The following is a 22714-nucleotide window of genomic DNA, read 5'->3' on the forward strand; positions in this document are numbered from 1 at the left end:
CAATCTTATCACAGATATCGTCAGAATCCGTAGTGGCGACGACGCGACGCACCCAGTATACTCATACTCGATATTATCATACGTATGGTCTCTTAAACGACGCGGCGGTGTAGGCGTGGGCTGTGTGGCTCCGCTCGTGGACCATGCGGCGCGCCAACGGGGGGTCCTCGTCAACGGCCTCGCTGCAGTCTAGCCGCCAGTCGAGTAATGCTGGCCAGGGTTGGAGAACAGGGCTGGACGACTCAGGCGGCAGCGGCATCGGCGTGGTTCAATCTTTTGAGCAGCTTGGAGGAACAGCTCCAGTGGCAGCAGGGGGCCCCCCACCGCCGAATTCGCTACAACAACGACAGCTGCAGCAACAGCAGAAGCAGCAGCAATCGTCGTCGGCTGCAAGAGCGTACGGCCAACTGCAGCAGTCCATCCTTCGGGGCAGCAGTAGCAGCAGCAGCAGCAGTAATACTGTTGCGGTTGCCAGCCTCGGTCGCCACAACGGGCCGTCGTCGCTCACCCCGCTGGGTTCGGCCGACGGCGTCGATCCGCGCGACGCGCCGTCTGGCACTGGCGGCGCCACTATTGGCAGTACTGGCTTCGGCGCCAATCGCCTGGCGGTCCGTACCTGTCCCACATCCACGTCCAGCCAAAGTTTGGCGGCGGCGGCGGCGGCCACTGCTTCCAACATCTGCACTCAAAGATTACTTCCTGATACGTCAAGTAGTTTAGAAGCGGCATTAGAGACTAACTCACTGCATTCGCGTCTCACAGCCACACTGGCGCAGCCACCACTGGACGCGACCACTGACATGGCCGGGCTCCGGACGCGCGCCGGCCTCACCCAGTCTCCGGCGGACGGGGGTACTCAGCTACGGTCTCGGACGACATCACGTTCGAACGTGTCGCTCGCCGGGGTCGGCAGTCAACAGGCCACATCGGATTACTCGCCGCCTGACGTGGAGACCGTCGCCGGGAAAGTGCCGGAGAACGGGGCCCCGGCCATGTCCGGGGCCACAGGCAACCGGCCCGAGTCGCCGGCCACGGGTCCTACTCGCTCCGACCAGGTCGCCGTTGAGATACCGAAGAAAACGCGCGAACAGCGACGCAAAGAAATCAAAAGAGAGTTCGAAAAGTGGGACCTTGCAGAAAAATCGGGCTGTCGTTGGACGTTTGTATTTGACCCTTCTGGCCGTTTGTGCTACTACTGGTCACTGGTGGTCAGCATAGCATTTCTGTACAACTTCTGGGTAATAATTTATCGATTTAGCTTTTCTGAAATTACGATGGAGACGCTTCCCGTATGGTTCACTCTCGACTACATGGCAGATTTCCTCTACGTGCTGGATATCTGCTTCCACTTTCGGACAGGTTATTTGGATGAGGGTGTCCTTCAGACAGATGGCGAGAAGCTGCGCAACCACTACCTGAACTCAACTATGTTCTACATAGACGCGTTGTGCCTGCTGCCGCTAGATTTCCTCTATTTATCGATCCGCTTCAACTCGATTCTACGCGGTTTTCGTCTTGTCAAGATTTACCGCTTTTGGGCATTTTTGGATCGGACAGAGCGGCACACCAACTACCCGAACGTATTTCGGGCCATCAATCTCACGCACTACGTTCTCGTGATCTTTCACTGGAACGCGTGCATCGCGCACATCATCGACAAAAACGAAGTGTTCGGCTCGGGTGAGCGTTGGTTTAACAACTCGCTGTGCGGCAACGATACCATGTGCGAGTACCTGCACGCGTTTTACTGGTCGACACTGTCGCTTACCACCGTAGGTGACTTGCCTCGACCCCGAACTAAAGGCCAATACCTGTTCCTCGTCATACAGCTTGTTTTAGGACTATTCCTTTTCGCTACGGTGCTCGGCCATGTAGCCAATATTGTCACGAACGTCAGTGCTGCCCGAAAAGAGTTTCAAGGTTGGTATGAGTACAACAGTACAGCTGGATACGCGGACAAACACTCTGTACACAGTAACAACAATAAGAAAAACAATCACAACAACAATTGCTTACCTATGGCAGCGGCAGCGGCAGCTTGTCTTGCCATAATATTAAATATTAGTGAAACTCATGTCATAGGCTGATATATCCGCCTCTCCTGACCGTTTTTGGCCGTACAATTATTCTACTAATAATACTATAAGCACAGACCATTATCAGACAAACAAATATTACAGTTGGAATCACATAGTGTAACCCTTGGGTCAGCAATGTCGTTTTCTTTTTATCATTTTGAACCTAATTCTAGTTGCTTACGTTGTAAAGTGGTGGCCGAACACGTAATAGATATGGAGAGATGACACAGCAAACTACATCCATATACGTAGATTAGGGATTGGATCAAAGAGCGAATAACACGGAACATTGCTTTTTTCAATGGGGTTAAGGGCTATTTTGGGTTGCAGGCTAACGGAACATAGCGGTACAAGTTCAGTTATTTCAACGACACCGTCACATGCGTGTTTAACTATGTGTCCGCTTCTGCATCGTGCTGGCGACGTATTTCCTTTTTGACTCGATACCAATTTATGGAAAACTACTGAAGCACAACGAAATACTGGTGATGCTAATGAGCGATGGATCATTGTCGATCCGCTGATCAACACCTTCGCTCAGTCATCGGCCGCCGGATGCAGACCAGCCTGTCGTACCGCTGGCCCTTAACCAGAAAATAAAGAAGAGTACATAGTCGCAAATCTACATATTTCAGCGCTTGCCTACCCTTCTAGCGTCTGCCACTCCACAAGCACTTCGAGGGCATGGCAACAGACCCTAACCGAGCTGTTTAGGCAGTGGGACTTTGTGTTAGTGGAGCCCAACGGAAACTCATCTGAATGTCTTCTTTTGCTTTCGGTTATTCGAGGAGTAGCTAGCGATAGGGGTGCAGGGGAGTTTCAAGGCAGGACAGGCGTTGACGAAGAATACGGCAGTGTCCTTGAAGGCTATTTAGCCCATGTCTCTTAGAGAATGTCATCTCTTGCCTGGTAATTATCGTAACATTCTCGTGCAACCCCACTGTGCCAGAAAGAAGACAAGTAAGAAGTATTTATGAAACCACTGTAGTTAACATGCTAATTAGAAAGAAACAACAAAAGTCGTTTCAATCAGCCAATATTCATAAGGTAATAGATATATTAAGGACGAGGGAGAATCGAGCAACGATTGCACAGGGCGACAATAGAAGAACGACGGGCATCCTTGCTTGAAAACTATTATGGTCCAATTTGATTATATGAACAGTCCGCCTCAAGGTGGTTTCATTGAGTTTCAAAGAGCGTCGAAGGATAGACCACAGAACGGAATGAAAATAAGCATTGGCCTTCCTCTGTGCTGTCGGGGAGAAGTAAAAGTTTGGTTAGGGAGCTAGGGCTGATAAGGCTTGAGGAGCAGAGCCAGTCGGGTTCTTCGGTTTGCATGCTCCTCGACCAGGCAAGCTGTGGGGTTTTGCGTGTAGGCGCAAATCGACCGCCATGAGCTCTGAAAGATGAGATCTAAAGAAATACAGAGGTAGCGACAGCAGCAGTCGCAGCGTTCAGAAGGCAACGAGCAACGGCAAGGAACGCGCGGCAAGACTTCGACGCTATTCTTTACCGTCGTGAGTGCGATGCCGGTATTGGCCGCGACGATTGCGACTGTGTAAAAAAACAGAACACGCTAAGATGTTCCTAACAAAGGAACGAATAAAGGTTATGCGGGGGCGCGGGAATGCTTACAACGTGACAGATCATTCGTGATTGAGTGCTTGATCTTTATCTCTCCAGCCTTTGCCTTCTTTGGGCATGCTTTGCCTACCGGTTGTGCTGAAGTGAGGAAACGGATTTGTGCTTGAGCTGCTCCCATGCCCGTTTTATCGGCCGATCGTTAAGCAGCTTGCCTGCCTGCTTATTAATCAACAATGTACGCCCAGATCTGTGCAATTATGAAAAACAGTTAGTCGAGATGTTCCCTGAACATTGGACGATTGAGTAGAGGACCTGCCGTGGCTAAATATAGTTTTCATGTTGGTGCTGATGACCCATCAATAACAGGCCACAATACTAATATTACAACAACAACAACTTTCACTCCTGTTTATAATAATAACGCTCTCATCTGGTGCGTCTTTTGGTGTATTACAGCAAAACTCGACGCGGTCAAAACGTATATGCGAATGCGCCATGTTCCGGATCATCTACAAAATAAGGTAATTCGATGGTTTGACTACTTATGGATGACGCAGAAATCTTCGGATGAGGAGCGGTCTGTCGGTTGCTTGCCCGACAAGCTAAAGGCCGAAATAGCTATCCATGTGCACCTAGACACACTCAAGCGTGTCGAGATCTTCCAGAATACTGAGGCGGGCTTCCTATGTGAACTAGTGCTTCGACTTCGGCCCGTGCTGTTTTCACCGGGAGACTACATATGCAGAAAAGGTCAGTTAACGAAGCGGCTCAGTCAGGGGGGGGGGGGGGGGGTGTTCCACCTATCACCCCGCGCCAGCCCTAACCATCGATACGGCAAGCTCGGGCCTCAATAGCATTGCATGTTCTGTGCATCTACTCGTATAGTAGAAAAATTTTATATTGTTAGGTAATCAGAACATCGTTTCTTTAACGGTCACTACGTTCTGTGCTGTCATTGCTTGCGGAACTGATACGTTCCTGTTCGCCTTATTATCACTAGTAAACTTCGTTTAAACGCCGCATACACAATTTTCCACTGGATCTCCGATGGGGAGCCAGTTAGCTGAAACCCAACCTGTATAAACACTTAAATATTGTCGTTCTTTAAGTGATGGTCCCGTAGTTGCATGAGCACACATAGAAATTATTCTCGTTATCTTCACTGAAAATTGTTTACGCAAGCGCACTTCTTGACTGAGGCAACGTATGAGGTATAATTAAAGTAGGCTTACTTTTATAACCAAGATCGAAAACAGCAAAAAGGTACTTAGATCTACATATTCGGTAGTATCTCACGCAACCGCCTCAAGTAATCTCATGTATACGCAGCTGCGCGCTATTATGGTCCTATTATAGTACGATTGAAGAAAAAAGTAATTTCCGACGTCAAACCTTCGTATATGTCGACATAGTTGTTGTGTCAAAATGGAATCACGTTGCATGTTCGCACAACAAAACTACTTCTGCTAGCTCAAGTTTAAGTTAGCTTCTCGCCATTCACTGTAATAGTGGAAGGACATTTGCTTTCTTCTATTACTAAGCGTGGTGCCGACAATTTAACGCCTTGTTTCTCTAATACAGGCTAACAGGCCATTGCATAACGTAATGCATACGATCTATTATAAATCGATCTTTACATTGGTACTCGCCGAAGTCGGCATCCGTTTGAGCGGTGCTGGTGGTTTTAGTGGGGCCTGAATCGTGGTAGTCTCCATCGACGTCGAAGTGACGTTGGTGGATGAGAAACAGATACTGTCACCGGCAATGCGTATACAACTGTAAAAACGAATAGGTGTATGCTCGAAATACCGTGGCAAGCCAGGCATGGTCGGTGTCGCGGCATGCGCCGTTCGGAATAGAGCCACAGTCAGTGGTTCGATTAGCACATAACTAGCACCACATTGTGTCTGCATGCATACGTTTTGATTGGTACAGTGCAGGTAAAATATAGGTAATAGTAAATACACAAGTATCCATCAAGGCCAATTTATGGCCTCTAGTACTATTAGCAGATCAAGTACGTATACGTACCGTTGTGTCTGTCTTGTGTTAATTTGTCACATGGTTCACGTCATCTTCTATTCTATCAGTTCTCATATTATTCAATTATTGTTGTTGTCCTTGTTGCTTTCAGGCGAGGTTGGAAAGGAAATGTACATTGTGAACAGGGGCAAGTTGCAGGTCGTGGCCGACGATGGCAAAACGGTGCTAGCTACCTTGCGTGCAGGGAGCTATTTCGGGGAGATTTCGATCCTCAACATGGGTACCGCGGGCAATCGACGCACGGCGTCGGTACGTTCAGTCGGCTACTCGGATCTCTTCTGCCTGTACAAGCATGACATGTGGGACGTGCTGAAGGATTATCCAGCCGCCAGAGTGCGACTCGAAGCAATCGCCGTGAAACGCCTAGAAAAGTACAAAAAGGAGCCCATCAAGAAAAGTAGGTGGTTGACGCCGCTGACCCAAGCCCACGCCGGTCCCCTGAGTCACCTGGGCCCTCCGGGACATCCGTGCCTATCTCATCCTTCAGGCGTCCCCGGGGCCTGGCACTTTTCCTTGCAGGGCGCCGCGGGCAGCTTTGGCCTGTACTGTGACGCTCTCACCGGCTGTGTGCCGGCATTCCCTGCGTCCAACTACCCCTATGCGCGCATGCACCCGCTCGATCGGGCCGCCAGATCTAGGGTCTACGCTTCCGAAGCAGGGCTCGCCGACGAACTGCTTGAGCTTGAGAAAGGTCGGTGTTTGGATGCGTGTCAAACCAGATCAGAAAATGTTTGCGCTCAGAGAGAAACGATACTAGGTGCGCATAGACGCGGTTCTTTTCTTTGTTGGTTTATTTCTTGAAACTTTATTTTGTTTATTGTTTTTATATTCGATCTTCTTTAATTCCTTGTTATGTATTTGTCATTGTTTGTTTTTCGCGTCCCCTACGACTATAACTTGATACGCAACGCTAGCAAGCATCGTTTCGCCGTCGCCTTCAGTAGAAAGCAGTTTTTTTTTAGAATCAGCATCAAACAAACGTGGTTTGTTGAAGATTTTAAAGACTCTTTCGTTTAATTTTATTAAAAGATAAACCTGTAGCATCGCATTGAGGAATGAATGAATCTAGCGACTGATTGATTTATTAGTTGATTGAATTGATTTAATTTAACAGATGAATGAAATGGGAACGAGTGATTTATTAGAAATGCTCTACTTGAACTGAAGATATTGAGGCAGTTAGCATATTCTAGCAATGATACTACGCCGTAGCAAACTAGCGCATTTATCAGAGCGAATATAATCGTAAATATACATATCAGATGGGGAACAAGAAGTGAGTTAAAAATCACAAAAGTGGGGTTAGAAAAAGCCAATCAGCAGCTTTTCTTCTGATACCATGTACACAAAAATGCTATAAATATGACCTTCTGTCAATTTGTAGATCTACCGCTTATTGTTCCTACCTTCAAGCCCTTATTGATTCACCCCCTGCCTATGTTAGGTTAATAAAATCATTTTGATCGCTTACCAAACATAACTCTGTCATAGCATTATTAGCAGTGTTACATACAGTGCAGCATCAAGGCCCAAATGCATACATATTTTTTGCGAGACGGCAGTTACGTATTTATCGGAACGTGTGAGTCAATTGATATGACGTATTGTGCATGATTCTACAAAATTCCTCTGTGGCCGATGTCTATACCATGTATTTATTATACAGATATTCGGATGCTTGATCTGGCTCCTAGCCCTTTTTTTGGACGTTAGAGGCTACGTAGGAGGTAGTAGCTAGTGTTGTTGATTCACGCTTGTATCGGCGTCGTCTATGGGCTATCACGGTATTGCGTGGGTGTGATGAGAGCCCAGCGCCACCATACCTGGCTGCATACACACAGACATGCACGGATTTTTATTCAATAAAGGTAGCATAAGGTGCATCTAATGCAGGAAACAATAAATTGAGAATCTGCTTCTTATCGGTCAACGGCCTAGCGAAGTGGTCGATAGCGTGACTCGCTGACTGGTTGCCCTGCATTCTTTAAGTTATGCGTCATAATAATGCTGAGAATGTTTTGTTAGTTCGGTTAGTGACATAAGAGATAGAAAAGAGGCCCGAAAAAGAAACCGTTCGAGTCAGTATAGTAGCGTGTGACAAGTAAGGACGGTAGCATAAATCTGTAGGATTTGCTGCTGCTTCTGTGATCGGCCATATATAGAGCGTCCTAATATTCGTACCAATAGCGCTTAGAAAGGTTCAGGCTGAACGCAAGACGAAAGTAGCTGACTAGAACCAACTTGTGCTAGGGGCCCTGCTATTGCCGTTTCTTCTGTTCAAGGTTATGCTAGCCAGCTCCACGTCTTATCTCCGTTCCTGCGAAAAGCCCCTTGGCGAACGAGCTAACCAACTGGACAGTGTACGTGGCTGTGGTGGCAACTAGCAATGTTAGAATATACCTACATTGACATACTTGTCTACACATAGTACCACACATCGTACCCGCTTTGTGAGGCTGGTTTGTTGGGTTGGCTTGTATGGCCGTTCAAAGCGCGGACAGACAGGCAGTTCTTGCAGAGCGGAGAAGAAGCCGCTGGCTTCGTTGCTTCTGCTGGCCAGTAGCTACTCTTCCTTTCTGTAAGACTATGCAAAAAAAATCCAGCATGTACACCACGAGACCATGTAGATTCTATAGGCCTTGTTCGCCGTGTTGGCATCGTCTGTCTCTTTAGGAAAAGATTTTCAAAGGCGTGCTATAATGCTATGGTATAGCGTGTAAGCGAAATGTCAGACTGCCGTATACAGTACTCTCAGCCTGCAGCTGCTATTGCGGCTGCTCTAACCAGTCGCTACTACCAGGGCTGCAATACTGACAGGATTCAAGCTGAGACCCAGTAGGCAAATAAAGGACACAATCAGGGCAGCAGCTTAGCTGATTTGGTCTCCCGTTTCGACGGTCCCTCGGCCATTCGCTCACCCTATCTTCTGCTAGTGACTGGCCTATGTGTGATGAATGTGTTAGATATAAGCTCTCTTGTGTTTGGGCGGTTTACCATTTGCCGGTTCGAATAAAGAACTTGGTGCGGGGCAGATATTCTTGCGTTTGTGTCTGCCGTCTTGGCCAGTCTGCTTGGCCTTTCGCAAGATCTCACAAGCAGTAGCAGCCTTACTAATCACTAAAACAGTACAACTAATACTAACGTGTCAAGATTATTGTACCACAAGCTCCACTTCATATATATATATATATATATATAGAGCATAACGTGCACTGGAAGCACGTTATTTGGTAAACATTCTAGTTCAAGTAAACTCTCCCTATGAAGCAAACACGAACGATTAATACACCTTTATAAAATTGGGAATACGCGCCATTTCCTGCGCTTTTCATGTAACGTTGAACATAAGTATAAAATTATACAGTTTGTTTTTATGCTTTTGACTGCGAACTAAATTTCCATTAGTTTAATTCATGCGTACTGAAGTCCATATTTACGAAAACAGTTGGGCTATCCACTCTTCACTAATATGATATTACAAACAAGTCCGAACTGGGACTGCATCGAAAACATAAGAGTAGATATGAATGAGGTCGCAAGTAGTAGTATACTGTACGAAATGCAAGTGATGAGTAGCAGAGGGCTGAAATCAGGTAAATCGTGCGTTTGCTATGCACGCATACATATGTACCTTAGGCACCAAGCTCACACACGTACATACAGAACGGCAACCGCTACAATTGGCCTAGTATATTCAGTTTCGTAGCAGCAGTATAGTCAACTGAGCCGTAGAAAGATAGAATGACTCGTGGTGAATTTATAGATGCACTCAAATATGCTGGGTCTATGTTTCTATCCTCCTTCATCCATCAACCCCTCTCAGTATACGGTTGGGTCATAGTTAGCTGTGTCCATTAGACGTTCGAAGTTTTCCATGCCTGTATGAGCCCGCTGTGTCTCTGCTCTTCGACAAAGATCGACGAAGAAGAAGCAGACTGTCAGGGCTCTGCATGCTTGGCTAACGGCGAATGTGTGTATTTGGGACGATTGACGTGTCGGTCAGCGATTTGATTTCGTTGGCGATGAAGACTCAGTGATTGTACGTGATAGCTAAGGGAATAGAATGAAAGCATGAAAATCTACAGCGAACCAGCTCGTCATCAACGTCGGTTGGTAGGAGAAACGCGGCGAAAGTATTGACATTCGCCTGCTGCTACCCAAGGACGATGAGCGAGCTATTCCACTTTACGCGGCTTTATTTCGCTTCCTCCTATCTTTAAGATGATGCAGCAGCAACAGCAGCAGAAGCAGGATATGGTCTAAGAATGTTTACTGATTTAGTGTTCTTTATGGAACGGTCCTTCCAGCTCAGGTAGGCCCGTGCGCTTCCGCTTCTCCTTTTAGATGTGGCCTTTTTTTTTGTTCATTCACTCCCTTCGATTTCGCTGTGTTTTCATTCCGTAACCGAATGGTCAATTTTGCTGCTTCTGTCCTACAGTTTTCGTACTTCCTGCATCTCCTATCGTTCCCTGTCGTCTCGTTCGTGTCTCGTTTTTTTTGCTTGCTCGAAGCTTTCGATGCTCTTTAAGCTACCGCTGACTCCCTTTGCTTGTATGTACAGTGTCGGTGGACGACGATGTGGACGACAACAACATCGACGATTATTCAGAGGTGTGAGATCGTCAAAGAAACTGTTGGGAAAATAGCGTAGCTAACTGTCAACAGGAAAACACTACCGACAAACTATCGTAGCAGCGTCGATCAGTAGACTTTCTTTACGGCTGAATAAATGCTGTCGTAAAAGGTAGGCGTGGTATCTGCTCCATAATGCATTTGTTTTCCTCGTGCACACCCCGACATATGCTGAACATAATAATTAAGAGGTTAAGGAATACTAAACGAGATCTGATTATTTATGCCACAGTAACCCTGATCCGGTTGAAGCAAGCGTTCCATGGATAGTTCTCTTTAAATCCCTGGTACAGAACGATTCTTTTACGCGGATCAATGGATCAATTGTTGGTAATGCAGGGTTTAGGATCTTTATTAGTTTAAGGAAGCGGAACAAGGCGATGTTAATAATAAATGTTCGTTTCCATCTGTAAACATGACAGGAGCACTATCTGAATAACCGAAGTATGAAATAGTGTAACACAGTGGTGGAGAAAAAAGGCGACAATACACTATCGAAGCAGTAGTCTTTTCGCTTTTGAAACTGCGCCCGATAGTTGCAGGTTTTTCTTTGTACTGTTGCATTGAACCGACACGACCCAAAATTGCTAAAGTTACCGTCTGCTTTCCCTTGCTCTGCTGTTCACTCTCAGCAACTCAGCTGAAACACGTCTACCTGGCTATCGTTCAATGCGTTCGACGCCAATATGCGACGAATTCTCATTACCTGTCTACCGTTGCGTCTATCTTTATTCTCTTCGCAATTTCTCATCGATCCGTTTTGCTCTAAACATTGAGGTCACTATCAGCATGGGCACCATGTCGTACCTAACCCAATCATCTGATTAGCGAAGCATGCGCAAAAATACAACGACACGAAACGAGGGCAGTTCTTCTAAATCGATTTAGTCAGCCGAAAATTGCAAGAGAAAACGTAGCGGGAAAAGAGATACTCAAGGGCTTTCATTTTCGGTGGGATATCGAAGAACAGACACTATTTCTTTCCAGCGTCTTACATATGTTTGCGGTCCTTTCTTTGCTGCTGTTACTGATGCTCCCGTTGCAACTCAATGCGGTATATGATTGCGATGCCTATTTACTGCGCCGTTCTCATATTGTCATTACGCGAACAGTGGCGATGGGGCGCAGTAGAAGCACCCCGGGACTGCTCGAGTCACGCGGGAAGAAGACCCTGGAAGACACTTCGGTGCGAGACGACTTCCTTACCCGACCCAAGCCGGCAAAGGCTTCATCCACCTGTGAGTATGCACGAACCGGCAGTTCGCCGTACTATTGCATAGCTTGTGATAAGAGTACGAAGGGTTTTCGTTACCTCGTGGTATTTGGAGACCCTTTTCTTTACGCCTGAATCGCTGCTGCTGCTGCTTGAACATCATCTCTTCCCGTCCTTCTCCTTCTTTTTCAATAATTTAAAAAGCTTTAAGAATCAAATGGAGATTTTCCAGCTGATTCAGAAGAGTAAAAAGCGTTCTACAAGCGAAAAATACCGCTATGTCCAAGAATCCGACACGCTTTCCGACACTGCTATAGAACGATTTGGAAGTGACAACTTTTTGTGGCAGCAGCGAGCTTATGTCGTCTAGGCACGCAACAGAAGCAACAGAGATGTTAGGCATTGTCATTAGATGTCGCACTTGTTGGTGATTTTATCGTCACTTTACAGGTTCGAGTCCTAGCGGCCAACGAGAAAGCCATGCGCCGTCGTATCTTGAAAATCGAGAACAGCAGTCGGGCTGCTGCATTGGCAGTGGTACCCCGGCAGCAGGGACGCAGTCTGGGATACGAGTGTCTGGCCAAAGCACTGGACACGTCGTCCACCCCAGCTCTACTGGATACGTCGTATACCCCCCTGGTCAGGATCCTCAAGCGGGCCACGCTGGGCCTCCCAGCCACTCGAGAGGCCGATCCCCGAACCTTGTGCACCACGCTCAACAGCACGTGCACACTATCTCTCACGTTCCCGGTGCCATGTCCGGTCACTCTCTACACCAACAACAACCTCAACCTCCGTCTCCGCTACCTCACTACCTCAATCTGCCGGCTACGCCCCACGGCACCGCCGGCGCCACAACTTTCACATTCCAAGGTATGCCAGCTAGGCAGCCACTTCGCGCCTCACGAAAGCTGTTTGCGAGAAAACAGCAAACCCGAAGCAGCAACTACCGAAAACCGCAGCTGCCTGGAGCAGTAGTCTCAGCTGTGATGGCAAGAGCACCACCAGGTCCCACATACTATTCGCTCTCCCGCTTTTTGCTGCTTCCTTCGTTTTCACTAACTCAGTCCAACGTTCATTCGCCTCAACCCAAACCAACCCAGCCTGCTGCGTCATGCTCTGACTCATCGACTGCATCCACTCGTCCTGTCGCTCCTTTTAGTCTAGCTGCGTTCCTCGCTTGCTGGCATTCTAGCTTTCCCTTTACTTCTGGCATATTTTCATACTTTTGATCCCCCCGTTCCGTGTGCGCGCGTTCGCTTTCGTCGTTTTCTCAGACGTCAAATACAGCAAACATCCAACTCGACTAGGGGTCGGCGTAGTGGCGGCGACCAAGACGGCTATTGAAGTGTACTAGCGTTTCTCTCTCTTTCTCTCTCTCTCTCTCTCTCTCTCTCTCTCTCTCTCTCTCTCTCTCTATATATATATATATATATATATACTGATAATAATGGACATGTATAGGTGTGTGTGCACAGGTTTGTATGTGCGTACCGTTTTAGGTCGTAAAGCTAGCCATTTCGAGCTCTTTGGTCTTGTGCTGGTTGGGTTGGGTTTCATTTAATGTCTCTCATGCAAAAAAGGAATGAAAGCTAAATTGGTGTCACAGCGGACGATGAGGCAGTAATGGAAGACTGGGTGATTGAGGAGACGGAGAGAGAGAGAGAGGGAGGAAGAAGGTAGGTAAAAAAAAGCGCATTTCACATACCCCATAAGCGCTGCCGTTGGTCGCCTTTGTCGGGATCTCCTTGTTCTCCCTTCTCGCACTGTTCTAATTCAACTTATCCATATCACTATTGTCACTATCATTTTCAGTGTTGCAGTAGGCGGTATGCTCTACCTCTCTTGGTTCGATGCCAGTTCATAGTTCTATTGCCACTGCTGTTGCTGCAGCTACCGATAATAGTGGTACCACAAAGTTGAGTTCTTTCCTTTTTTCAATTCTTGCTAACCCAACCGCTCGTTCGGAAGACCAACTGTCCGCCCCATTCTACGTTGTCGAACCCTAACGCATCGAGCTAACCTATGACGCTTTCGATTAGGATAGCGGCTCGTGGTTAGATTCGACACTAGCAACGTCGACGGCCCCATAGTTGTGTTCATGGCGCTCGAGAATTGGATAGGTTCCTAAATTATGGGCTCTTGCTTCCACAGGTGGCAAGCCAACCAGCAACAGTAACAACGGCGGTAGCAATAGTAGCGGGAGGGGATTCCTAGTGAAGGCAACGCTGTAACTGGGGGGTGGCTAGGTGACATGGGTGGATAAGCGAGTAGGACCGTATTGATCCGTGATTAGTTTCCAAACGGGTGCTGGCCGCCCGCAGATGTTCACCTGTGCCAACTGTACAGTCCCTTAGTCTCCGATCATACCACCGGATTCTATACTGAAGGCTATGTCTGCAGGTCCGCGAGCTGCTAGGTCTAGCAGCTGTTTGCTTTCGTAGTCCGCCTAACGGACAACGGTGCTATGTGGCTGTGCTGCTGTCTGTTCCCACACCCTTCCTCTAGCACGGATCCCGCTATCCACTAGAAATCTCTTGCGTTCTGTCGTCCCTTCATCCCACAGAAGAGTCCCATTTTTTTCTGTCTCAATTTATCCCGTTTGCTTTCTCCCTTTTCAAGGCTACTTCACAGTTCTTCGTCCGTGTCCAGCACCAGCCTGTCAACGAGGCCAGCAGCCAGCTGCGTGCCGGTTGTAACGCGCCTCTCTGTTAAGCGACCGATCGATGCTGATCATCTGGCGGGTTTCGAGCTGTCGTGAAAAGAGAGTGGTTAGCGAATTATTTACGAGCTTCTCCCCTCAGTGTTCTTTCTTGCCGCTGTCTTTTTTTCTTACCTGTAAGAGCTAACAATAGACTTCGTACGTACTAAAGCCCAAACTCGCTAGCCTGATTTACCATCGGTCTTTGATTGCCGTGGTCAGCTATGCTCCTAACTGATATTGTCTTGTACGACGAAGGCAGAAATTTCATCATTCATTTGCCTCCATTCTGTCCAGTACCCGCTTTCGCTGATGGACTTCCCGCTTACTTATCCAATTTCTTATAATAGTGGGCTGTATGTGGTGCTATCAAATGATGGCACATCCATTTAATCAGTTGGTGTATGTATTTGCACGTATTGCAGTAATGCTGCATATATGCTATTTCCCTTCCTGATTCTACATATTTAGGTGTCAGATGTGTTGATAGGAACGAATGGCGCAATGATTTCAATAATTGGCAAGTGCTCTGCAAAACAGTGTCCGTGCCGCTCAGCCCGTTTCCATTAACCTATCGAACACAGATCTGCTTTTCCATGTTGCTCATAGACGTTGTTGTTAGTGTGTTTCGCTTGTGTCGTCCACAGGGCCTCACGCTTTCATTCCCATTCCAACTGGAACGCCAGTTCTCGCGAGTCGAAGCTCTCCATACACGGACTACACGAACATCAGTCCCGTGAGCAGCAACGAACCAACCACAGTAGCGCCACCTACCGCTCTTTATGGTACTTCTCCGGGCAACTCAAGTACTGCGACTGGGGCGGGACCCTCTACTCATCTTCTTGTGCCTAGCCCACTTCAAATATCAGGCAAGTGAATGGGCGGCTTCAGCCGCGGCGTTAGCAGCAAACGTCAGTAGCGTTTGCTCTAGCTTTACTCGCGTCAGCCGTGGCTAAAACAGCAGAAGTGGACCTTGGCCAGCAAATTGCCCGCCGGTTATTGTTCGAGATCTTGCAGCTCGTTCATAGCAGATACCCTCAGGAGCCTTTTTCAGCCATAGTCCGAGATGATGATTATAATGATGGTCGTGTGTGCGAGTGTATGTGTGTGTGAGTGTGTGTATATAGCGACGCCATCGGGAGTCGAGGAAGGGTGGTTATAAAAGAGCTGCCAGCTGGGAGCAGCCAACAGGTTTTCTCTTCCAGTGCTCCACCCATCCACTCACACTACTCGGACGCCTTCCGCGAGCGTGGCAGAGCGCGGGCACGATTGCTGCTGCCGCCGCCGCCCACATAACCATTGCCACTGCAACTACAGTGAGAATCGTTCCCGCCGCCCCTGACGTCGAGTCAACTCGACAGCGTTCCTCGTTCCCTTGTCGTTTCCACTCCGTATTCTCCGACCAGCGGCAGGAGTGGAGGCAGCCGTGGCTGTGTCGGCAGCAGCGGCGGCTGTAGCAGCGACATCGGCGAGCCGTGCATGCGGGGTCACTAAGCGCTCAGCGCTCCGCACTCCAGGTTGCTCCCGCTGGCCCTGTCGGATAAGCCCTTTCCCTTCTCGGCTCTTCAACGCCAACGAGGGGCTTACCGACCCTCAGCCCGCTCTCGCTTGGTCTCTGTACCGCCATCACCCTCAGTTGTCCCTTGCTCCTTGCTACGCTCAACCCCTTTTAGACCACCCCAACTTGAACGTCCTGCCCGGTTCAATTCGTTTAGATGGGCCTGTCCTATCGGACATCCGGCTCGTTAACTTGCTTTTAGCTGCTGACACCGACGGATAATGGTGTGAAACTTGTCAAGATGGTCGACAACGACGATAATGCAGCAGCGCCTTCCACAACGCTGCTGCTGCAGCAACAGACGCCAAGGCCAACAGCAACTCACACCACTGCTATGATGCAATAAGTCTGCCGCTATTGCTGTGAATGAGACATCCGGTTTTGTGTTGCCAAAAGGTCACGAGCGGGTCGACCGCAGATAGCCCCGCCTTGCCGACGCTGCGCGGATGTCGAGGGCTAGCTGATACTAGGTATGCAATAAAGGAGGACAAGCAAACCTGGTCGAGCTCTTCTAGGCTCTGAACGACCATCGTACGGCTGCCATAGCGACTTCCGTTACTCCTAAGGAGGAGGAACATTGAACCCAACCACCTATATCTGTTTGTTGGAAGGAAGACGTTTCTGTTAGAATATAATTGAACACTAACTTACAATAAACACCTTCAGATCATCCAGTGCTAGGAAGCTTATTAAGGCAACAGAATAACGATTACAGTGATTCCTAGCTGACAATTTATACCTGTTTGAAACTGGTCTCGTTTGGTCAGTGACAGGAGAGGTACTTGTTGAAGGAACCGGTAGGAACAAGAATCTAATTACACACTTATGGCATTTACCTATCGTAAACCGCTTCTCGAATTTTAATTTTCTGTTCTACCACGTGCCAATTCCCTCGATATGTCTCACCTGTTATTTTTCGGAAATCTGAATGAGACTAATTGACTGTCCTATTGTGAGAACATAGGGAAAAAAGCAGAGAGAAAAGGGAAAAAGAAATAGCAGCGAAACTTTTTCTTTCGACTGGGCGCATTTGCAAGGTTGTTTATAGCGCTTCACTGGCATTTTGCTTCAAGAAATAAGGACGTATCATTGCGGCAACCAAACAGTATAATAAGCGTCTACTGTTTATATGCCATTACAGGGATTCAGAGCGGAATGCATAGCCCGACGCCCCCAGCCAGTGCTAGGAATCAAGAGGCTCTGCTGAGTGAAATTAAACGCTTACGCGAGAGGTTGGTCACTCTCGAGACCGAAAACGCTACGATGGGCCTCAAGCTCTCTCAGTCGACATGGCTTGTCGAAAATCGGTTAGCCGAGATCGAGATGCATATCTCCACCAAGAACCAGCAACCAAGCCGCGCGTTGCATCCACCAGGTATACTATCTATGGAGATTTATAAATATATATATATATGAGAGACAGAGTTGAGAGTCAGACAGAGAGAGATCTGGATGATTATTTCACCTAGCAAACGCAACAAATCAGGCAAAATATCAATGAAGTCGATTAAGCTACAAACTAATAGCATTATCCGTGTAAAAGATATCAGCAACGACAGCGCGGTACAAGCTTGTTCTACGATGCACGCCTTATTGCGTCGAAAAGCTCTAATAGATAATGCGCCATTGTCAATAAATCGCCGAATTAAGGAATCAACGAAAACGTACATAGGTGTGTAGTCGTGCAGCCGAAGCTCCGCGCTTCCTTTTTTATTATTTGCGTCATTTGTTGCCTGATCCGTAGCTGCTTGCGGTAGCATGTTAACAGTGCCTGTGTCGCCCATATGTCAACGGTTCAGCGTGAGAAATCCGATTTATCACGTCCTGAAGAAACCGTTAGACGCGTGAGCGGGCAGGCAAACGTGGCGCGTACCGTATCAGCCATTTTAGCTGCGCGTATCCCAGTGGCTAGTGAGTTTATTTACTGCTGCCGCAGATGCAACTGACAAATCGGACGTAGAAACGGTAAAGTGAGCTCGCGGTGTCCAAGCTAAAGCCAAAAAGGTCCGCCGCCGTAAGGCAGCTGCACGAATAGCCACCTTCTTTTTAAAACGTTTCTGCCTATTACAGCCTACCATTTCAAGCAGCGTCACTAAAATTCGGTATTTGTCCAGCTTTGCATCCTTCGTAGATACAATCATCACCGCCATCGGTATGTTGAAATAGCAATATTCCCCCATATGGAGTGGTACATACACAGAGCGTTGAGGACTGGATTGCAATCCGAGCCATTGAGTGCAGCCTTGGCTTGTCGTTAGATGCATGTGCGAGTAACGTTTAGATTATCTATCTATAAAACTGGGTGTTCCTCATTTTTCTGTTGTTTCCGTTGAGCTGACGGAGTTGTTGGAGAGTGTTGAAACGTATCCTGTGATACAGTATTCTGTACTCAGCATATTTCAAGTTGTCGGGAAATAGTCGTTTGTTTTCTGTCTTCACAGAGAATAAAGATGCTTAGGGTAAGACCTTTGAGCTATGTACATTAGTAAACAGAACGACAGGAATGGAAGTAGTTAAAGCAAAGCGTTCGGTGTAAGTCTCGTTTAGCAGTAGAGTTCTTGCTAAGTGAAACGATACTGTCGTCATGTTCCTTCATCTCTTATCGGGCCTCGTAGTTGCATGCACTTGGATAGGCTGACTTCAAACTTAATCTATTAAGCTGCAGAGTTAAGAGTAAGTTTGCTAGCGTAGAATAACTGCTGGCTGTCTTATTAGCGACTATTGTTGTTACTATGGCCGTTGACATTGACATTAAGTGTTGCTATTGAATTCGTTTGCAGTCCTAGGTGGCCTCGGCAGCTTGGGCGGACAGGGTGCTGCCGACAGTGGTGTAGCCGCTCCTACCCTGACGGCTGTTAGGGGCGCTGCAGTTTACGGCAGCGGCGGTGTCGGCGACGTAACAGACACTGAATCAGCGAGTGCGGGAAGCGACAGCGATGAGCGGAACCGTGAATCGATCATCTGACCATCCGCGGCCAGCGGCGCCACGGATGCCATGGCAGATGGAAACGCGCCGGCGCAGACCCCGCGTCGTCGCCTAGCTAGCCGACAACAGCGCCGGGCGCGAAAGAATGCCGTCACGTCGTCGCCATCCAGCCTGTCATCAATTGCCTCCAAAGTGTACAGCCCATCGCAGATCAACAACAGTCAACAAGACTACGATTTGGAGAGCGCTGTCTGCAATAACGACAACAGCAACGATGGCCGCGACAGCAACGTTCACGACATTACCGACATTATTGCTAGCCACAATCACTACGGTAGTCCACAACGGATGTACAGTTACCACAATTACAAAACGGCGGCGGTGACGTACAAAAAAAGCCGCTCGCAAGACTCGATGCGGAGCGTCGGCCGAGCTGCTTCCAAAAGGCAAGCGGGCCTCCTTGGCAATGGTAGGCAACGGAGCTTCAGCGATGATGAGACGTTCATGTAGCAAACGAAAACGGAAGCGTAAGAAAAAAAGCACTACAACAAGGCGATGATCAGAGCGGATGGCGGCGTATAGTGGCGTAGTTCCCTTTTGATGGAGGTAAAGTGCCCTATAAAAAAGAGACAGACAATGATAATAATCATAATAATGATAATAGTATAATGACACAAACAGCATCGAAAGCACAGAAGCAGCCAGAAAATAACCTCTTTAACAGCAGGAAAAGGGAAGAACCTCTAATAGGTTGAGGAATTCTAGCAGGCTCCTCCTCTTACGCAACGAACTCTGCAACAGCACGAAGAAAAGAAAGAACTCCCACTTCGGGTTACCTATCTTTTGCCTACAACACATACAAAGGAACAGCGCGCTAGTGTTCACGCAACAACGGGAAATACACCTAGCGTTAAAGATTGTAAAACTACTACAACGTACAATGTAATAATATAGTACGATACGGCCACGGCCAGGGCTGAGACTGGCTACAACAGCCGACCAGCAGACAGCGTATTAGTAGGAAGAGAGTAACGAAACCGAACGAGATTCGAAGAGGAAAAACAATATTGAAAAACCGTCGACCGCCAGCAAACGACAACGTACGGCCGTTTGACGTTGCGTGACGATTTCGTAAGGACTGATGATCGTATATGATAATGATTCATTCATGTAAAAACAACAGATTGCTAAACGTGTAATACCAATATCAACAGTAACAATAACGCCTGATGATAATAGGATTATAAAAATGATAACAATAATGACGATGGTATAATGAGACGTGATTAAGAACGATTTTTCTAAGCGTTTTTAGACACATAAAAAAAAATCACAAGCAAATATTGATTGAACTAAACTCTGAAGGGAGTGAACGAGACGAGAGGGATGTAAATGCATGCGGGGAAACGAGAGAAACCGAGGGGCACGAACACAAACGAACACCAAGCGGAAAAAGTAATTTTTACACTATTACTACAACTAATAATAACTACACACGCACACACACCCACACACAGACACACACACACACACACACACACACACACACACACACACACACACACACACACACACACACACACACACACACACACACACACACACACACACACACACACACACACACACACACACACACACACACACACACACACACACACACACACACACACACACACACACACACACACACACACACACACACACACACACACACACACACACACACACACACACACACACACACACACACACACACACACACACACACACCACACACACACACACACGCATACACACACACAGTTATTACGTAAGCACGATATTAACAAAAGTATACTAAATGATGATGACGCTGCTGCTGACGACGACGACGACGATGATGGATGTAACCTCCTGACGATTGGTGCGATACATGCGGCGAATGAAAAAGACGAGCGAGGGTGTGTCGTAGTAGTGAGAGATATGAAGGACGCATATTTTCAGGTTGACTAGTATATGCCAATGCGTGGTAAGTAGCATAAATCAGCGTTGGTGGGCGCCAATGCACGTTTGATACTACGCGCACATCGAATCCTCTGTATTCTTGTCCTACGCTTTTTTGGTCTGCTTTTCTTAATATAACGGTCGTCTGTCAGATCAGTTACTTGTCATAGACGTTCTCTAGTATAATAAACACACAGTGGTAACTTGCTTTTTTGAATGAAGCCGTTTTGATAGTGATGCACCCAATAATAGAGGGCAGGTAGTATGAGATATAGTGGCGATTTCGTTACTCGATCGGTACAACTACCCCATTGTATTCTACTAGTTAATAGTTTTATTTATATTTATTCTTTTACGGCTGTATAAATTTCAGTTTTGTTCTATATGACTCCCTCAATACCACAGCCCAGACCCTTGAGCAAGGAGACTACAATGATGCAGGAGGCAGGCCATATTCATTACGTATATATACATATACGTATCGTTGAAGGATTTAACCTTTCAACCTTAACGATCGTAATGCGGCGCGTTTGCTGAATGCGGGTAAATGAGGTATATATTTGAATGCCAGCTCTATAAGTGATAGTAACAACAATAGGATTGATTAAAAAATGAACGGCAGTTACAACACGGAAAAACAACACAACCAATATTATCAATAGAAAACGACAGAAATGAAGCAAACAGCCAATGCCTAAAGCGCGTGTTCAGCTACGTGGATACGCGGGGTCGCAGGACGTGACTGCCGAGTTCTGCAAAGTTGAATAGGGCAGGCTTGGCATCAACACGTCGCTTCTCCCCCAGATGGTGTGACCAGAGCCTTCTTTAAGGATTCCCTTTGAAACATAGTCATATACAGTAGCTGGCATGGCCATACAACAACAACAACAACAGCATAAGTGAAAAATCATAAGCGCATTGGAAATTAGTAGAAAATGACAAAATTATCAGAGCGGAAGAAGAATCAACAGATGCGCAGAAGCGGAATTAACGGATGCAACGGTTTACATTTCAAACACTGATGACCAGCGCACGCTGGACAACTCGCTATATATGCTTGAGAAGGACCCCGAAGCAATCGTGCGAAACAAATTGGACTATAAGTATAAAATATTATATTTGGAGGTTTTATCAAGCGAAATACTGTACAAACATGTCTGCGGTGGCCAAATATAGTTGGTAGTTAATATGGGAATGTCGAGAAACGAGCAAGAACACCAGAGAAGCTATGAGGAATTTCCTAAACGAACAATCGTGAATGGTTTAGTATTATGATGACCGAAAGAAAGTAGGATGCTTGGTGAGGGAAAACGGCAACAAAGCGCGTAGAGTAATTCTATTTTATTTAAAATAATTTTAATTAAAATAAACGCTAGATGATGGTGGGATGATAGAAATGACATTGGTAGATGACGAGCAGTGCCCGCCCAGTCGTTTGTCGACCCAGCGACCTTCTTATAAAATGCTCCTTATGTTCCAGGCGTTTGGGTCAGATGTTGATCCTGTATCTATCTGTACGCGATGGCGACGAGTGATGGATGTGGTGCATTGTGTGGCGAAGTTAGTTAAATGAAACAAATCTGATATTCAAGCCAGTCGATACGGAAAGACCTTTAACCTAATAGCTGCCAGGCGCCTTTGAAAGACAGGCTGCGTAGGGCCCAATAATCAATCAGAAATTCGCAGGACAGCTTCTTTGCATTAGCTTCAGTAGAAACCATATATAGCTCGGATACTGGTTGGAGTACATGCTACTCATGATGCACACAGATTAAATCAAGGCTCAGAAATACCTTGAAATTCATTGAAGAGTGGCCACAGTCACTTACGAGTAAGCATAATGAATATAACGATCTTGAAACAGTGTGCACGTTCGTTGGAGAAGGGCGAAAAAGGATAATTGCCGTCACCGCTTTGAGTTATAATACCTGTTAGAAGATAACGTAATTTTTTCGTTGTTCTTATTTAGCTATTGGGTGTTCGTTTCAGC

At 47.0% G+C, this 22714-nt stretch overlaps 2 protein-coding genes across 15 annotated transcripts in view; both read left to right on the forward strand.

Moving 5' to 3' along the window:
• Positions 1–20941, forward strand: LOC111255504 (uncharacterized). Of its 11 annotated transcripts, none has more exons than XM_086980594.1 (8): positions 1–1920; positions 4122–4415; positions 5800–6465; positions 11453–11578; positions 12004–12426; positions 14902–15123; positions 16954–17187; positions 18593–20941. In XM_086980594.1, exons 1-8 carry the CDS (start codon positions 144–146, stop codon positions 18775–18777), a joined length of 3927 nt encoding a protein of 1308 aa, XP_086836720.1. In that variant the 5' UTR covers positions 1–143; the 3' UTR covers positions 18778–20941. The 11 variants fall into 11 exon arrangements, 10 of the variants coding, with proteins under 10 accessions (XP_086836720.1, XP_022673277.1, XP_086836729.1 ...); XM_022817542.2 differs by having other exon boundaries at positions 5800–6399; XM_086980603.1 differs by having other exon boundaries at positions 5800–6105.
• The window catches only part of LOC147758529 (uncharacterized), a 10251-nt gene continuing 6344 nt past the window's right edge, over positions 18808–22714 (forward strand). Inside the window, exons 1-2 of one of the 4 annotated variants that reach the window (XM_086980747.1) lie at positions 18808–19344; positions 21098–22671. In XM_086980747.1, coding sequence (XP_086836873.1) covers positions 18808–19248 — 441 coding nt within the window. In that variant the 3' untranslated portion in view covers positions 19249–19344; positions 21098–22671. Of the gene's footprint in view, positions 19345–21090; positions 22672–22714 lie in introns of those variants that run through there. The other 3 variants (XM_086980755.1, XM_086980759.1, XM_086980758.1) reach the window with 3 other exon arrangements.

This window comes from Varroa destructor, unplaced genomic scaffold, assembly GCF_002443255.2.
Source record: "Varroa destructor unplaced genomic scaffold, Vdes_3.0 BEIS01000001.1, whole genome shotgun sequence".
Lineage (NCBI taxonomy): Eukaryota > Metazoa > Arthropoda > Arachnida > Mesostigmata > Varroidae > Varroa > Varroa destructor.